General features: G+C 40.3%; 2 protein-coding genes across 2 annotated transcripts; both read right to left on the reverse strand.

The window, feature by feature from the left end:
- Nucleotides 1-2481: 2481 nt before the first annotated feature.
- LOC138902502 (uncharacterized) lies at nt 2482-2926 on the reverse strand. The gene is made up of 2 exons (XM_070190377.1): nt 2658-2926; nt 2482-2545 (listed from the first exon to the last, which is right to left on the reverse strand). The coding sequence occupies exons 1-2, from the start codon at nt 2924-2926 to the stop codon at nt 2482-2484; spliced, it is 333 nt and encodes a 110-aa protein (XP_070046478.1).
- A 45-nt stretch (nt 2927-2971) lies between these two features.
- On the reverse strand, nt 2972-13851 carry LOC138902503 (uncharacterized). The gene is made up of 3 exons (XM_070190378.1): nt 13420-13851; nt 11913-11972; nt 2972-3283 (listed from the first exon to the last, which is right to left on the reverse strand). Exons 1-3 carry the CDS (start codon nt 13849-13851, stop codon nt 2972-2974), a joined length of 804 nt encoding a protein of 267 aa, XP_070046479.1.
- Nucleotides 13852-16366: the final 2515 nt, after the last annotated feature.

The raw sequence follows: 16366 nt of genomic DNA on the forward strand, positions 1-16366 counted from the left end.
AAAGTGTTATAAAACATACGCGTGGGTGACAATAATAAATTTGGATGATTAAATCATCCCAAAATAATTTGGAGGGATAACTAATAAATATTTAAATAATTTAAATGCAAGCAAAAATCAATTTTAGAGCTTTAAAATGTATAAATATTATAGAAAATACGTATATGACCCTTGTAAATTAGGTAATAATGCAAAAATAATATTTTAAAAGTATATAGAATACTTTATAAAATATGAGGGCAAAATTGGGTATCAACAACTGCCCCTCTTACCCGGGACTGATGAAAGAGTTGTCGGATAAAGAAAATGATATCCAATTTTGTCCGAAATGAACGAAGATGATGTATGTCTGAAAATAATGGGGCCGAAACTTGGTTCTTGAGTTGCCTCTATATCTCTAGTATTACGGGAATCAAGCCGTGTGTAGATCTGGATCCAACGGCGAAACCGATTGAGCTGCTATAAGAGTGGTCATGCATTTTGAAAAAGGATCTCTTGGACAGGATAGTATCGTGAGTAACGGATAATTTTAGGTGGAGCTATGAATTTGAATTTGAATGTTACAGATATTCGAGATAAATGTTTGGGCGGTTTCGGAACAAAGAATAATCAATTACCAATCATTGGTTACGTTTGAAATGGTCGAAGGATGTGAACATTGTAAACCGAAACTGGAGCGATGGTTGCTCCTGTTTGTAGAATGGTTACCTCTTGAGTTACCTGCAAAACTTAAAACATGATGTACGCGAGCATATATGGGGTTATTGCAGAAATTTAAACATGATGCAAATTCCCTTCGGACCATGAGAGTTGCCTTTGGACGATGAGGATGATTTCCTTAGACCATGACGTCTTGTGCTATGAAGCGTATGATAAGGGATTCGCAGGCCATGAAATGGTGTCCTCACCATGAGGATGGCGCCTCTGGACTATGATGCCTTTGAATAATGATATGCAATTTCGAGAGATCCTCGGGCCATGGCATGATGTCTTCGGGCTATGAGGATGATGCCTTTAGACTATGATGCCTTCGGACAATATGGCGACGCTTCATCCCATGAATTACAAAGATGAGGAGATATCGATTGTTTGATAGCGGGAATAACTAATGTCTAGTTGTATGCGAGAATGAGACAAGGCAGCGCTTAGCCTTGTATATGATGAGGATAGTGCTTAGCCCGATGCAGAGGAAGGCAGCATTTAGCCTTATGCAATGATGGAGGGAATGCTTAGCCTTATGCAATGTAATGGAGACAGTGCTTAGTCTCATACAAAGGAAGGCAGTGCTTAGCCTTATGCAGTGATGGAGGCAATTCTTAGCCTTATGCGAAGAATGGAGAAAATTCTTAGTCTCATGAAAAGGAAGGTAGTGCTTAGCCTTATGCAATAATGGAGGCAGTGCTTAGCCTCATGCAAAGAATGGAGACAATGCTTAGTCTCATACAAAAGAAAGGCAGTGCTTAGCCTTATTCAATGATGGAGGCAGTGCTTAGCCTTATGCGAAGAATGGAGACAATGCTTAGTGTCATGCAAAGGAAGGCAGTGCTTAGCCTTATGCAATAATGGAGGCGGTGCTTAGCCTCATGCAAAGAATGGAGACAATGCTTAGACTCATACAAAGGAAAGGCAGTGCTTAGCCTTATGCAATGATGGAGGCAGTGCTTACCCTCATGCAAAGAATGACGGCAGTGTTTTGTCTCATACAAAGGAAAGGTAGTGCTTAGCCTCATGCAAAGAATGAGGGCAGTTCTTAGCCCTAAGACGAAGATTAAATAAGAGAAAGAAAGCAATTCTTAGCTTGGCGCGTTTGCGCTTGGTGACTTATGTCAGTAAAGATAACATTCTTGTTATGAATTTACGGGTGTGCTTGTCGTGTTCGTTATGCCTGCATCCAAAGAAGAATCGTGAGTTTTTTGGGGGAAATGTTGATTCTTGCCTTTAATTCTTCATTTCTCCTTTGCTCCTTGTTCGAGACACCCTGGGTAACATCTGGCTATTACAAAAAAATGAAATTTTTGAAAATATGGATATGTGATAAATCATTTATATAAAAATGAAGTTGTTCGAAACAGGTGATAATGCATAAAAAGCAAATAATTTTGTCGAATCAGTGACCGTAACATACTTTTGAGACATTGCAACCTCCTCAACTCAGAATTTTGAGGACCCTCCTCAAAATTCTGCATACTTCTGGCGATACACTTCTTGGTGATCCTTAATATAATGAGATTTGACGAACTCGAAATCTTGCCAGAGTTTCTGACCATAGGGGGAGAATGAAAATTTTATTATGATGTGACCGAACCCACATGGCTTCCTATGTATCCCCTCTTAAACGGGAATCATGTCAAGCATAGTTCAGGTTACATCAAATAGAAAGTGCAAACATAATCTTAAACTTAATATCTCTTGATTGCGTCTGAATTGATACGTCTTGGCCATATTTTCCATCTATCGCTGCAAGTATAAGCGCTCCTCCTGTCAGTACTCGGTGAACCATGTAAGGGCCTTGCTAGTTAGGTGAGAACTTCCCTTTTGCTTCAACCTGATGCGGGAAGATCCGTTTCAACACCAATTGACAAGGTGTGAATTGCCTTGATCTAACCTTTTTGCTAAAAGCCCTTGCCATTCTATTCTGCTAGAGTTGACAGTGATACACTGCGTTCATCCTTTTTCCGTCAATGAGAGCCAGTTGCTCATATCGGCTCCATATGATGCTTAGGGAAGTAATATCCACCTTGAAAGGTATAACGGTTTCAGTGTCATAGACCCGTAGATAGGGGGTTGCCCCAGATGACGTACGAATCGTGGTGCGGTACCCGAGCAGAGCAAATGGTAACTTCTCATGCCATTGCTTGTAGTTATCCACCATTTTCCTTAATATCTTATTGACGTTCTTATTGGCGACGTCCACGACTCCTTTCATCTACGACTTATATGTTGTAGAATTTCGATGCTTGATCTTGTATGTTTAACACATGGCTCTAATCATATCACTGTTAAGATTGGCGGCGTTGTCGGTAATGATTGACTCAGGTACTCTAAATCGACAAACAATATGATCCCGAACGAAATCTACTACGACCTTCTTAGTCGTAACATTATAGGAAACGACTTCAACCCATTTTGTGAAGTAATCTATAGCCACCAAAATGAACCTGTGTCTGTTGGAAGAAATGGGTTCAATTGGTCTGATGACATCCATGCCCCAGGCAGATAAAGGCCAGGGAGAACTCGTTGCACTGAGTTTGTTGGGCGGCACTTGTATCATATCAGCATGTACCTGGCATTAGTGGAACTTTTGAACATATTTGATGCAGTCTGTCTCCATAGTCATCCAGAAATACCCTGCCCTTAATATTTTCTAGGCCAGAACGAAACCGTTCATGTGAGGTCCGCAAGTTCCGGCGTGTATTTCTTTGAGTAATCTAGATGCCTCCTTGTCATCGACACATCGCAGCAATCCCAAATTAGGAGTCCTTCTATGCAGAATTCCTCCGCTCTGAAAGAAATGGTTGGCCAATCTTCAAAGCGTGCGCTTCTAGGTGTGTGTGGCATTTTTTGGGTATTCAGTAATTTTGTGAAGGTGAGAGGGTAAGCAAATCAAAGAAAATAAGTTTCATCGAAGTTTGACATTTTGGGATAAAATACGGTCCGAACTATAATACCTCGTATTTATGGACTAATGCCATATAAGGAACCACATGACCATGATAGTAAGATGTATAAAGTATGTTAAAAGTGAGTAGTATTTTGAGTAACTTGAGATAATTCTTGATTATGTGGATAATTGGATAATTATTGGTTAGTGGGAGATTAACAAGTTAATTAAGAGATTACTGGATAATTAATTGAAATTATGGGTACGCTTAAAATGTCTCAACGTGGCAGCCAAGGGAGTAGGTAATAAGTGACTCTTAAGTCACACTTTAAGGTGGCAAATTAGTGAGCTTAGTTGGCTTAGTCACCATACAAAGTGGGGCCCACTCGCTTTGATAAAAGGAACCATCTTCCTACATTATTAAAGAGAAATGACAATGTCCAACATGAAATTCTGAAGGGATGATGCTATAAGGTCCAACGTGAAATTCTCTGAAATGCTACAAGGTCCAACGTGAAATGCTAATTTAAAGAAAGCCCGGTACAATCTTTCTCAAGAATATCATATAGATTTTTCCCTACTTCGACCCGCCATTACGTATTTTCGCAAAAGAGAATTGGTTCAGGTATGTTAAGGCTATTCCTTCTTTCCTTTTGGCATGATCTATACGACACAAACGAAACAAGAAAATGCACAATTTCCATAAATGACTCTATTCATAAAAATACTAGAGATGCTATTGTTCTTGATTCCCCATGTGTCATATTATTCTATCATCTGTTCATGGATCTCAGAAAATACGTAAGTTGATAAAGTTTATTTCATGATATTAATCAAAGGCATAATGGTCCTATGACGTTCCGAGAGATTTTATTGACGTATTTCATATGTATTGCATTCATTTATACATGAACATTGACCCATGACTAGATGGCGTGATATACACGTATATATATATATATGGAATATGGGAAAAGGTTACGGCGTTATATACACACCACCACTGATCAGCTGGTATACGTTGATATTTGCCCACAGTGGCCGAGATGATATGATGGGATGCCCTCAGAGGCTTGATGATGTTATGAACTCATATACCCATGCATGGTATGAAATTTATACGCATATGCATGACATTACAAGTATTAAATATTTCACAGAGCTATTCAGACATGCATGTCGAGTCGTTTACTCCATGTTTTTCTCATGTCTATTGTTTACTAATTTTCATTCCTTACATACTCGGTACATTATTTGTACCGATATCCCTTTGCCTGGGGACGTTGTGTTTCATGCCCGTAGGTCCCAATAGACAGGTCGAGAGTCCTCCAAGTAGGCTATCAGCTCAGCGAAAGATGTTGGTGCGCTCCATTTGCTTCGGAGTTGCTTGTTTGGTCAGTATGATTTAGACGTGTATTGTTTGATATGGCAGGGCTCTGTCCTGACCTTTATGACAATTATGTATTCTTATAGGCTTGTAGACAAATGTCATGTACGTAAAAGATTGTACGGCCTTGCCGACCTATATTCAATGTACGAGTGGTTATTTTGGTCTTATAGGCCCGTATGTCTTATGCATAAATTGATATTTCATGTGATATTCTACTTATCTCACGAAAACCCCTCCGGCTTAGTTATCTATGATAGTATGATATAAAAAGATACGTCATGTTGGTACTCGGTTGAGTAAGGCACCGGGTGCCCGTCGTGGCCCATCGGTTTGGGTCGTGACAAAAGTTATATCAGAGCAGTTTTGTCCTAAGGAGTCTACAAGTCGTGTCTAGTAGAGTCTTGTTTATGGGTATGTTGTGCACCGCACTTATAAGCATGAGGCTACTGGGCATTTAGGACTATCACTCTTTTTTCTTACTCGGTATCATGTTGTAGAGCTCAGTTGTAAGAACTCAATTTCCTAAACTCTATATTATTCATAATACGACGATGCCTATATCCAGAAAGATGATTGGTAAGGGATATAACTGTGGAAGAATTGAGTCAGAGGAACTCGATTTTGCATCCTTCTTATGATGGATAAATGTAAGGTCTTAAGCAGATCATGTGTGTACTAAGACGTGTAAGCCTCTTGATAAGGAACCTTAAGGCAAGAATATCTATCCACCCCTATGGTGAAAGGCAATGAGAGATTCAGAAGATAGACATAAGTTTTAGCAAGTAAAAGAAGCAAGATGAAAAAAGGTACGAGCTACCCAGCTAATGAATATTATCGCAGAGGAATATAAGCCTTGTGAGTTACCTTCAACAATAATAGAGGTATGTACAATTGGCCACACCCATCTCATTTATGCCCTATGGGGGCTAACAAAAGTAGTATAAGAGAAGGCAGGATATAAGGATCTAACCGGGGTTAGGGTAACCCAAAAATAGTGAATGGATTATTTGTGTTAAATATTATCTTAGTGTGACTTCCGTCCCTAGTAAAGAAAGAATGTTAGGCAACCCAAAGAGCTAGTAGATGGAGCAAGGGGAGCTAAAAGCAAAAGAATGTCTTGTTCGAGTTTTCAGAATAAAGTGATAGACATAAATATTAGCGGCGAATAAGAAGAGAGTTAATGAAGCATTATGAGTAAGATGTGATACATGTATGACAACGGTAGATCAAAAAGATGACAGTATACATAATCTATAGTCAAGTGAAAAAAAGGATGAGAGGTGACAGCCTTGAGACAACAAAAGAGTATAGGCCATAAAGTCATATACTCATTTCGAGAAATAAGTTCGTGACTCCAACACGACTACTAAAAGGAAAAGTTAGACCCCAGAGTAATAAGAAATCAGCATGGACTGATGAACAAGATAAACTAAGCATGAACTAGGGACTGAGTAATAGTCGGCATCATGATAATTTCAGAGATTGCGTCCCGGCGATAATAGAATGGAGGACAGAAGAATACCCTTTAAAGGTCATTCAGGAAGACGCTTTCCCAAAGCAAGCAAGGTGAGTAAAGTTAAGCTTAAGGGACTGTATGTGCCAGTTACACTAAGTGTCATCCTCGCGAGCGAGGAATTTTGTTATCCTTGGTACAAAACGATTACCGCGAGGCGAGTAAAGATCGTCGATGATGTGAAAATATGCCAAAGATGAGAATGAAAAACATCTATACATAGATCATACTGACACTAAATGTTAGTGCTCCCCTAAGGGGGGAATATGGAGTGATGTGGCATTAAGTCAGAATTAAGTAGTTCTAGTAATTATGGAATGGTAAAGGAAAAATGCGATAAAAATTAAAAAGGAGTGAGCTTGCACTTGCCTAAATCCTACAAATATGCTACGATTCTAGAACATTATGCAAGCACTACGTCAAGGAGAAAAAGTAAGGGTTTCTTCCCGAGATGTTGTTGATAAATAAGGAGCCAATGCGAGACGTAAGTTAATGCAAAGGAAATAACCCAAGAAAGATTAGGCGGAATATTGATATGAGAATGGGCCAACGACTAGTTAGTAGTTGATCCAGGAAGAGCCTGGTTATGGCTAAAAAAGAGAACATAGACAAATCAACAGATTGTGCAAGATGAACATAGTGAACCCCAACATGGGGAATTCAGTCTCGCAGATACGACATCGTGATCCTTGAGAAATATTCAGATAGGAGTTGGGGTAGTAAAGGTACCGTATGAGTGTTACGGAAATAAAAGAGAGTCCCATTAGGAAGACAGTCAAAATATCAGTTCACAAGCAACCCTACAAGCACAAAGGCGTGGAGGTAAGTAACTACAGGTAATTATAGGCGAGGAAGGACATCAAAAATTTCATCGGGTATACGATGTGATAAGCTCACAGCTTTACAAGAATCAGAGGGGCCTCCCTAAATACTACAATGAAAGACTAGTTGAGGAAGTAAGGAAGAAGGCTTCAACCTAAGCTCAGCAACCTAAGAAGGAAATGTTCTTGTAACAACAGGCTCACAACAACATTGTATGCACTCCATAAGGAAGTGGCACCTACCGTGGCTAAGGAACGGGAAGAAAAATCAAAAGTAATATTCGAGATCATATGAGTTGCACAAAAATTTCGGCATGCGTGGGAACTAAGATAAGCCAAGTATACATGTAACAAGTGGCAAAACGACCAAGAAAAGTAATTGCTTACATTTAAAGAAAGTGGAGAAGGAACGAAAGGAATTATTCGATCAATGATCTAAAGTGAGTTATGTTATGAATGCACGTAAGATTTCAGAGTATTATCCATGCATCATATATGTGACAATCATACAGCCGTAGAAGACTCCGGTTTAAGTAAAATTAAGAGTTGAGCCCAGGGCATAGACAAAGGATTGAATTGTTAGAAGATTGTGTCATGGATAGTCCATAGCACCCACGAAAGGCTAAAGTAATAACTAATCCCAGGAGCCGCATATCGGAAGATAGTTTAAGCCTACATGAAGGCTGATTAGAAGGAAGAGGAAACAAAAGAGTTACACCAACTCAGTAAATCAGGAGTCTGATTATTGGACCAAGAAAATTTTATACCTCGTGATTGAGAACATTGCAGGATCACTCTTAAATACAAGAGAGATAGTACATTAGCCATATTCAATAACGGCTCTACGATAAAGACAGTCAAAAAAGTATCAGGTGGTAGTCAGTATGAAGCTCCCACCGGATTGTGTATGCACCAGAGGTGCAAGTATTATAATAGAGCTTCAAGTTGTGGATATGAATTATACCTATGTGGAAGAAAGGTCATGAAATATATAGAAGATGTGATGTGAGATTTTAAGGTAAGTAAGGTAAAGGTGAACAACGTATGAGATACTCATATACATAAGGTTGTGAATAGTCCGTACTTCGAACAGAAGGCTAGAGGCGCTGGGATTCAGTATCCAAGAATGATAGCGGCAGCGTCAGTGGCATATCTTCCAGAATATGGTTTCTAGGTACCGAGAGATCTAGCCAAGAGAGTAAAGAAGAGTTAGAGACAATGTGATGTCTTGCTTGATGTTCCAGAATAACATAAGCAAATCTATGGTGCAAGCAAGTTAAAGGGAGGTTGCGAGTAGTATATATAGACATGTATAGGTCACAAGCTAAAGTATAGTAAAGCGACAAGATTTTAAGAAGACATGAGTAAGGACAAGAAAGGGCGAGTGAGAAGGTGACGAGAAATGGATAAGTCCTCAGGATTAAGCCCAGGAAAACAAAAGAGCTAATGGTTTCCCTAAGTTATAGAAAGCTTAGTATAGCCTGAATGAACTCAAAGAAGTCTAAGACTAGTAGCATTTAGAAGAGATGGAATACTGCCCTAGTAATAGAATGAGGGTGTAATTGTGGTAAATAAAGGATGATGTTTTGGCCTTCGATTGAGAAATGATTTGAAAAAAAAATTGGTACAGGATTAAAATACCCACGTAAGGTGAATCACATTGGGATGCTATGAAATACAGTTATGGAAGCATGGTATCGCCCCAAGTGGATCAGTCTAATCATTTCAGATATTCCCCGATAAGATGCGAGCCCTAGTGGCAGTGTTACATAAGAGGTCAAGTTATAAGTGGTAGATTATAGATCAACATTAAGGTGAATCAACAACAGATGGCTAAAAGTTCGACAGCATGAGAGGAGATCCGATTGTCATTCTTAAGATAAACAGTAACGAGGAAGCATTAAAGGACATAGATTTATACATACATGAACGAGGAAGCATTAAAGGACATAGATTTATACATACATGATAAGCAGCGAGAGAGTAACCTGGAGTTTGGTGGCAAACCTCAGTAATGATAAATCGAAGTAAGGGTCATGGTATAGTATGACCTACCTAGATGCAGTAAAGTCATACGGATGGATATACATATCTATGAAATAAGATATAGCAATATTCGTAAGTTCAACAAAGTACTGGGCGAAGAACTTCAGTATATTTATAGATGCCTAGAGGAACATCTTATTGAGCTTTGTATATGCTTACAAAGTGAGGTCCAGAGATTGGCTAAAAGCTGGAAGAAGATGGAGAGAGGAGTCGCATAGGCGCACTTACAAAGTCAGAGTCGTACAGGCTGGATGATAAAAGGTAGCAACAGTTACAAGATTGGAAGGATTCCGACCACGAGTTGTAGTGTGAGAAAGAGGCCTAAAGGGGGGGAATGCCCTGGCCTTTGGGATTCATTCACAGAACAGTTGCCTAAATGGCAAGAGGAGTACTACAGTATTCTCAAGAGCTATGGGTTATGAGAATGATAAGTGCATCAGTCAACATTCGAAGACGAATGTTCCAAAGGGGGGAATAATGTTACACCCCATTTTTTTTTTGTACATGAAAGTACGCCATAAATAAATTGGTGAAAGCTCGGAAATGAGATGTTACATCCCGCATTTTTGTACCTTAAAGTTTCATCGTAAGTTAATCGACGTAAGTTCGGGGATGAGATTATTTTGAAATTATAAGTATTATGTTATTTCAAACAAGTGATAAGTAATTTCGTGAAGGTGAGAGGGTAAGCAAATCAAATAAAATGAGTTTCATCGAAATTTAACATTTTGGGATAAAATACGGTCCAAGCTATAATACCCCGTATTTATGGACTAATGCCATACAAGGTACCACATGACCATGATAGCAAGATGTATAAAGTGTGTTAAAATTGAGTAGTATTTTGAGTAACTTAAGATAATTCTTGATTATTTGGATAATTGGGTAATTATTGGTTAGTAGGAGATTAACAAGTTAATTAAGAGATTAGTGGATAATTAATTAAAATTATGGGTAAGCTTAAAATGCCTCAACGTGGCAGCCAAGGGAGTAGGTAATAAGTGACTCTTAAGTCACACTTTAAGGTGGCAAATTAGTGAGCTTAGTTGGCTTAGTCACCAAACAAAGTGGGGCCCACTCGCTTTGATAAATGGAACTATCTTCCTATATTATTAAAGAGAAATGACCATGTCCAACATGAAATTCTGAAGGGATGATGCTACAAGGTCCAACGTGAAATTCTCTGAAATGCTACAAGGTCCAACGTGAAATGCTAATTCAAAGAAAACCCGGTACAATCTTTCTTAAGAATATCATATGGATTTTCCCTACTTCGATCCGCCGTTATATGTTTTTGCAAAAGCGAACCGGTTCAGGTATGTTAAGGCTCTGATACCAATTGTTACGCGGCGCCTTCCTAAAGTTCCTTGGAAGGGCGACGTAAGGCTAAGCAACCGATATCAGTGTGGTTGCTATGCGCCAATTGAGGTCCTCGTCGTATGCTAGACTAGATTGTCAGTGCCGTACGGGAAAACCAATGCCGTGAGCAATTGAGCAGCGGAAAATGAGCAATTGATGATGAAAGCTGATGATTGTATTGATGATGATGAAAGCTATTACAAGATGCAATGCGGTGTCGGGGGAAAGACACCAGTACAGAGAATTGTTTGAATGCTTGAATGTTTGAATGATTTGGTCCCCCTTAATAATGCTTGAAAAAAATAAACCAAAGTTACATGAGTTGACCTAAGAAAGTTGTAGAAGCACACTGAAAATGAATGAAGTAAAACTACTCTATAATTACAATGAGAAGGTCTTAGTCTTCTACAAGGTGGAAGCAAGTCCGATGGCAGCAACTTTGTCTTGAGGATCAGGGTCTGCGCGCGCATTGCTGTTGGCGCGCGCGGCACTATTTGGATCTGCCAGCGGCTGGGCACTGGTGCTTGGCATTGGATCTGCGCGCGGGGCACTGTCTGTGCATGTGGCGCTATTGGCAACAAGATGGTTTGTGCGCGCGACATTGTCGGTGCGCGCGGCACTGATGGCATTCGCCACCTGCTGGGCACTGGCACTGATTATCGGTGGGGCGACAGAGGCGCATGCGCGCTTGTCACTTGGCGCTGCCGAGACCACGGGGCCGACCATGGTGCTAGGCGTTGGGAGGCTTGTCGGGACGCCACGGGGCACGTCCAAGGGGTCATGTGTCGATGATGGAAAGCAGCCCATGACATTCTCCCCCACCTGAGTTGGCGACGTCCTCAGAGCCTTACCTACATGATGATTATGATTGGTCAGGCTCTTGCTGGTTGGGAGGTCTGTTCCCCTCGGTGTTGGGAGGTGGCTTTCTGAATGATCTTCCATGTATTTCTGAAATGGCCTGAGGTGGCTAACATGGAATACTGGATGGACTTTCCACCAGGATGGTGTGTTCAGCTGGTATGTGGATTTCCCGATGCGCCTTTCAATGGAAAAGGGTCCGATGTATTTTTGCAATAGGCGAGGATCTTGGGTCCTCTTTGCAAACAAGTTCCGTCCGGGGTTCTTACCATCACTTTGTCCCCTGATTGATGTTGGGCAAAGCGAAGGTTTTGTTCGGCATACCTCATTTCCCTCACTTACCACCCCGGTAACAATTGGTATCAGAGCCTCAGTTGGCATGATCTATATGACACAAACGAAACAAGCAAATGCACAATTTTCATAAATGACTCTATTCATAGAAATACTAGAGATGCTTATGTTCTTGATTCCTCATGTGTCATATTATTCTATCATCTGTTCATGGGTCTCAGAAAATACGTAAGTTGATAAAGTTTATTTCATAATATTAATCAAAGGCATAATGGTCCTATGACGTTCCGAGAGATTTTATTGACGTATTTGATATGCATTGCATTCATTTATACATGAACATTGACCCTTGACCAGATGGCGTTATATACGCGTATATATATGTGTGTGTGTGTATATATATATATATATATATATATATATATATATATATATATATGGAATATGAGAAAAGTTTACAGCGTTATATACGCACCACCACCTGATCAGCTGGTATACATTGATATTTGCCCACAGTGGCCGAGATGATATGATGGGATGCCCTCAGAGGCTTGATGATGTTATGAACGCATATACCTATGCATGGTATGACATTTATACGCATATGCATGATATTACAAGTATTAAATGCTTCACAGAGCTATTCAGACATACATGTCGAGTCTTTTACATCATGTTTTTCTCATGTCTATTGTTTACTAATTTTCATTCCTTACATACTCGGTACATTATTTGTACTGATGTCCCTTTGCCTGGGGACGCTGCGTTTCATGCCTGCAGGTCCTGATAGATAGGTCGAGAGTCCTCCAAGTAGGCTATCAGCTCAGCGGAAGATGTTGGTGCGCTCCATTTTCTTCGGAGTTGCTTGTTTGGCCAGTATGATTTAGATATGTATTGTTTGGTATGACGGGGCTCTGTCCCGACCTTTATGACAATTATGTACTCTTAGAGGCTTGTAGACAGATGTCATGTACGTAAAAGATTGTATGGCCTTGTCGGCCTATGTTCAATGTACGAGTGGTTATTTTCATCTTATAGGCCCATATGTCTTATGCATAAGTTGATATTTCATGTGGTATTCTACTTATCTCATGGCAACCCCTCCTGCTCAGTTATCTATGATAGTATGATACAAAAAGATATGTTATGTTGGTACTCGGTTGAGTAAGGTACCGGGTGCCCGTCACGGCCCATCGGTTTGGGTCGTGACATCTCCCTTCTCCAAATATTCCTTGATATCGTGGAACTATGGATTTCTATCAAGCCCTTATTCAACATGAGCACAATAAGTTGGCAGCTTATGAATCTCAATAGGGATAGGATTGATGAGGTTCTTGTCTGGATGTTGTATCATGGAAGACAAGGTAGGCAATGCATCTGCGAACTCATTTTGAATCCTTGGAACATGTTTGAATTCCATCTTCGTGAACCTCTTGATCAAATCTTGCACACGATGTAGGCATCACAATATTTTAATGTTCTTGGTAGCCCATTCTCCTAGTACTTGGTGTACCAATAGATTTGAATCTCCGATTACCAACAACTCCTGAACATTCATGTCGATGGCCAATCTGAGTTCCAAAATGCAAGCCTCATATTCTGCCATATTGTTTGTACATGGGAACCTGAGATTTGTGGATACCGAATAATGTTGACCGATTTCTGATACTAAAATAACTCTTATGTCCACTCCCTTGAAGTAGGCCACTCCGTCGAAAAACATCCTCCAACTATCATACATCTCGACAATATCTTCTCCTACAGACGACACTTCCTCATCGGGAAAATATGTCTTCGATGGTTCATATTCTCCGTCTAAGGGGTTCTCTGCCAGGTGATCGACCAGTGCTTCACCCTTGACCGCCTTGTGAGTCACATAGATGATGTCGAACTGACTTAACAATATCTGCCACTTTGCTAACTTACCTGTAGGCATGGGTTTCTCAAAGATGTATTTTAGTGGATCCATCCTTGATATGAGATATGTAGTGTATGCACAGAAATAATGTCTCAACTTCTGAGCTATCCATATCAAAGCACAGCAAGTGCGCTCTAGCAAAGAGTACCGGACCTCGTAAGGTGTGAACTTCTTACTCAGATAATATATCGCCTACTCTTTTCTCCCGGTTTCATTATGTTGCCCCAGAATGCAACCAAAGGCTCCATCTAGCATAGACAGATACAGTAACAGAGGTCTTCCTGGCTCCAATGGGACCAACACGGGTGATTTAGACAAGTACTCCTTGAGTTTGTTGAATGATTTCTGACATTCTTCAGTCCAGTTTGTCGCAGCATTTTTCCTCAACATCTTGAAGATCAACTCACATATCACCATTGATTGTGCTATAAAACGGCTAATATAGTTGAGGCATCCCACGAAACTCATCATATCCTTCTTGTTCTTTAGCGGTGGCAAGTCTTGAATAACTTTGATTTTCGACGGGTCTAGCTCAATACCACGACAACTGATGATGAAACCCATCAACTTCCCAGCACGGACTACGAAGGAACGTTTTGTAGGGTTCAACTTCAAATTGTATTTTCGAAGTCGGTCGAAAAACTTCCTCAGGTCGGCTATGTGATCTGAACTCCTTTTAGATTTGATGATAACATCATCTACGTACACCTCTATTTCCTTATGTATCATGTCGTGGAAGAGAGTCGTCATGGCCCTCATATAGGTAGTTCCAGCATTCGTCAAACGAAATGGAATCACTATGTAATAATATATCCCTCATGGCATGATAAAGGCTATCTTTTCGGCGTCTTCCTCGTCCATCCAGATCTGGTGGTATCCTGCGAAGCAATCCACAAAGGACTGGAGTTCATGCTTGGCGCACTTGTCGATTAGTATGTGTATGTTTGGTAACATAAAATCATCCTTAGGACTTGCTCTGTTCAGATCTCGATAGTCAAAACACACTCTAACTTTCCCTTCTTTCTTCAGAACCGACACACTGTTGTCTAGCCAGGTTGGGTACTCACCCATCCGAAGGACCTCGGCTTTGATTTGCTTAGTAATATCTTCCTTTATCTTCAAACTCATATCTAGCTTGAATTTTCTGAGTTTCTGTTTTATCGGCGGACACATGGGGTTGGTAGGTAGCTTATGAGCTACTATGGATGTGCTTAACTAAGTCATGTCCCCGGGACCATGCGAAAACATCCTCATATTCTTTTAGAAATCTGACATACTCTTCCTCCTCTGACGATGATAGATGAATGCTTATGCGAGTTTCTTTGACAGTTTCAGAATCCTCTAAGTTAACATCCTCAATTTCTTCCAAGTTGGATTTTGGTTTGTTTTCAAAATTCTCTACTTTTTTGACGATTTCCTCAGGTATTATGTCATCTTCCAAATCTTCCGAATCACTTTCCTAATGTTGCCTTGTCTCATTTCATGTCACAGTTATAGGTTTATCGGGATATGTAATAATCACGCTGACAAGAATGTAGAAAGATAATAATAAATAAACAAAAAGCAATAATGCATTAATAAAACATAAAATTGTCAATAAGTACGATTCGGTGGCTCGAGTAATTATTTCAAAAGAAAACACTGAAAATGTCTGAAATGCTCAAAAATAATTTAAAAATAAGTCATGCTAATTCTGCCAAGGCTGCCCAGGTACTATGCGAGCGCGGGACGATGCAACGGTCCAGTTCTTGAGAATAGCTCCTTCTCCCACTGTCTAAATAGAAAGATCTCCTCCTCATCCTCCTCTAAAATTTCGCTGCAGTCCATATTTTCCTCTCCAGAAATAGCTTCCTCATACCGGCCAAAATATCGTCTTCCTTTGGATCCCCAAATCACATCAGTCTGGCGGAATGTCTGGTGCAGCGGTGGTATGGGTTGTTCTAGCGGATAGTAATCGATGTGCCACGGCGGTGTCCAATCCTGGTATTCTTGCATTGTATATTCATACCCGAGCCCAAATGTTATGCCATGATACTGTGGTCGTATGGGTTCTTTATTCCCCTAAAGTTTTCGGCCAAGATCCAAACCTAGTTCATATCCCAACCACATCAACATGCTTTCTATCTTATTGCTCCACTGTCGATCCTTCTCAATTGCGTTTACCCGCTCAATGAGGTTGTATGTTTCCCCTCCTAATTTCCTCCTGTTTTCGATGACTGGTACGGTCTGGTTGGTGTAAATAGGGTTGCTTCCATCTCCATGAATGAACACCTCATGAAGATTCCACTCGAACTTCACAACCTAGTGCAGAGTAGAAGCAACTGCCCCAACTGCATGTATCCATTATCGTCCCAATAACAAGTTGTAGGTAGCGGATATGTCTAGCACTTGGAATTCAATATCAAACCAGGTCGGGCCTATCTGTAGGTCAATGTTGATTTCTCAAATAGTGGCTCTCTAAGATCCATCGAACGCTTTCACATTCATGATTCCAATCCGTATCTCGTGCAAGCCTTTACCCAGTCTTTTTAGAGTGGTGAACAAGCATATGTTTAGGCTCGAACCT

The sequence above is a fragment of the Nicotiana tomentosiformis genome, chromosome 12 (assembly GCF_000390325.3).
Source record: "Nicotiana tomentosiformis chromosome 12, ASM39032v3, whole genome shotgun sequence".
Taxonomy (NCBI): Eukaryota; Viridiplantae; Streptophyta; class Magnoliopsida; order Solanales; family Solanaceae; genus Nicotiana; species Nicotiana tomentosiformis.

What these genes read in the sequence shown, in the direction of transcription:
- LOC138902502 (XM_070190377.1), bottom strand. Translation starts at nt 2,926, where the DNA reads ATGAAAGGAGTCGTGGACGTCGCCAATAAGAACGTCAATAAGATATTA. An exon ending in GGAAAAAGGATGAACGCAGT is followed by an intron (nt 2,546 to 2,657) that starts GTATCACTGTCA and finishes TTCCCGCATCAG; the next exon opens with GTTGAAGCAAAAGGGAAGTT.
- LOC138902503 (XM_070190378.1), bottom strand. Translation starts at nt 13,851, where the DNA reads ATGGATCCACTAAAATACATCTTTGAGAAACCCATGCCTACAGGTAAG. An exon ending in TGAATGTTCAGGAGTTGTTG is followed by an intron (nt 11,973 to 13,419) that starts GTAATCGGAGAT and finishes TGTGTCATATAG; the next exon opens with ATCATGCCAACTGAGGCTCT. An exon ending in TGGTAAGTGAGGGAAATGAG is followed by an intron (nt 3,284 to 11,912) that starts GTATGCCGAACA and finishes CACTAATGCCAG; the next exon opens with GTACATGCTGATATGATACA.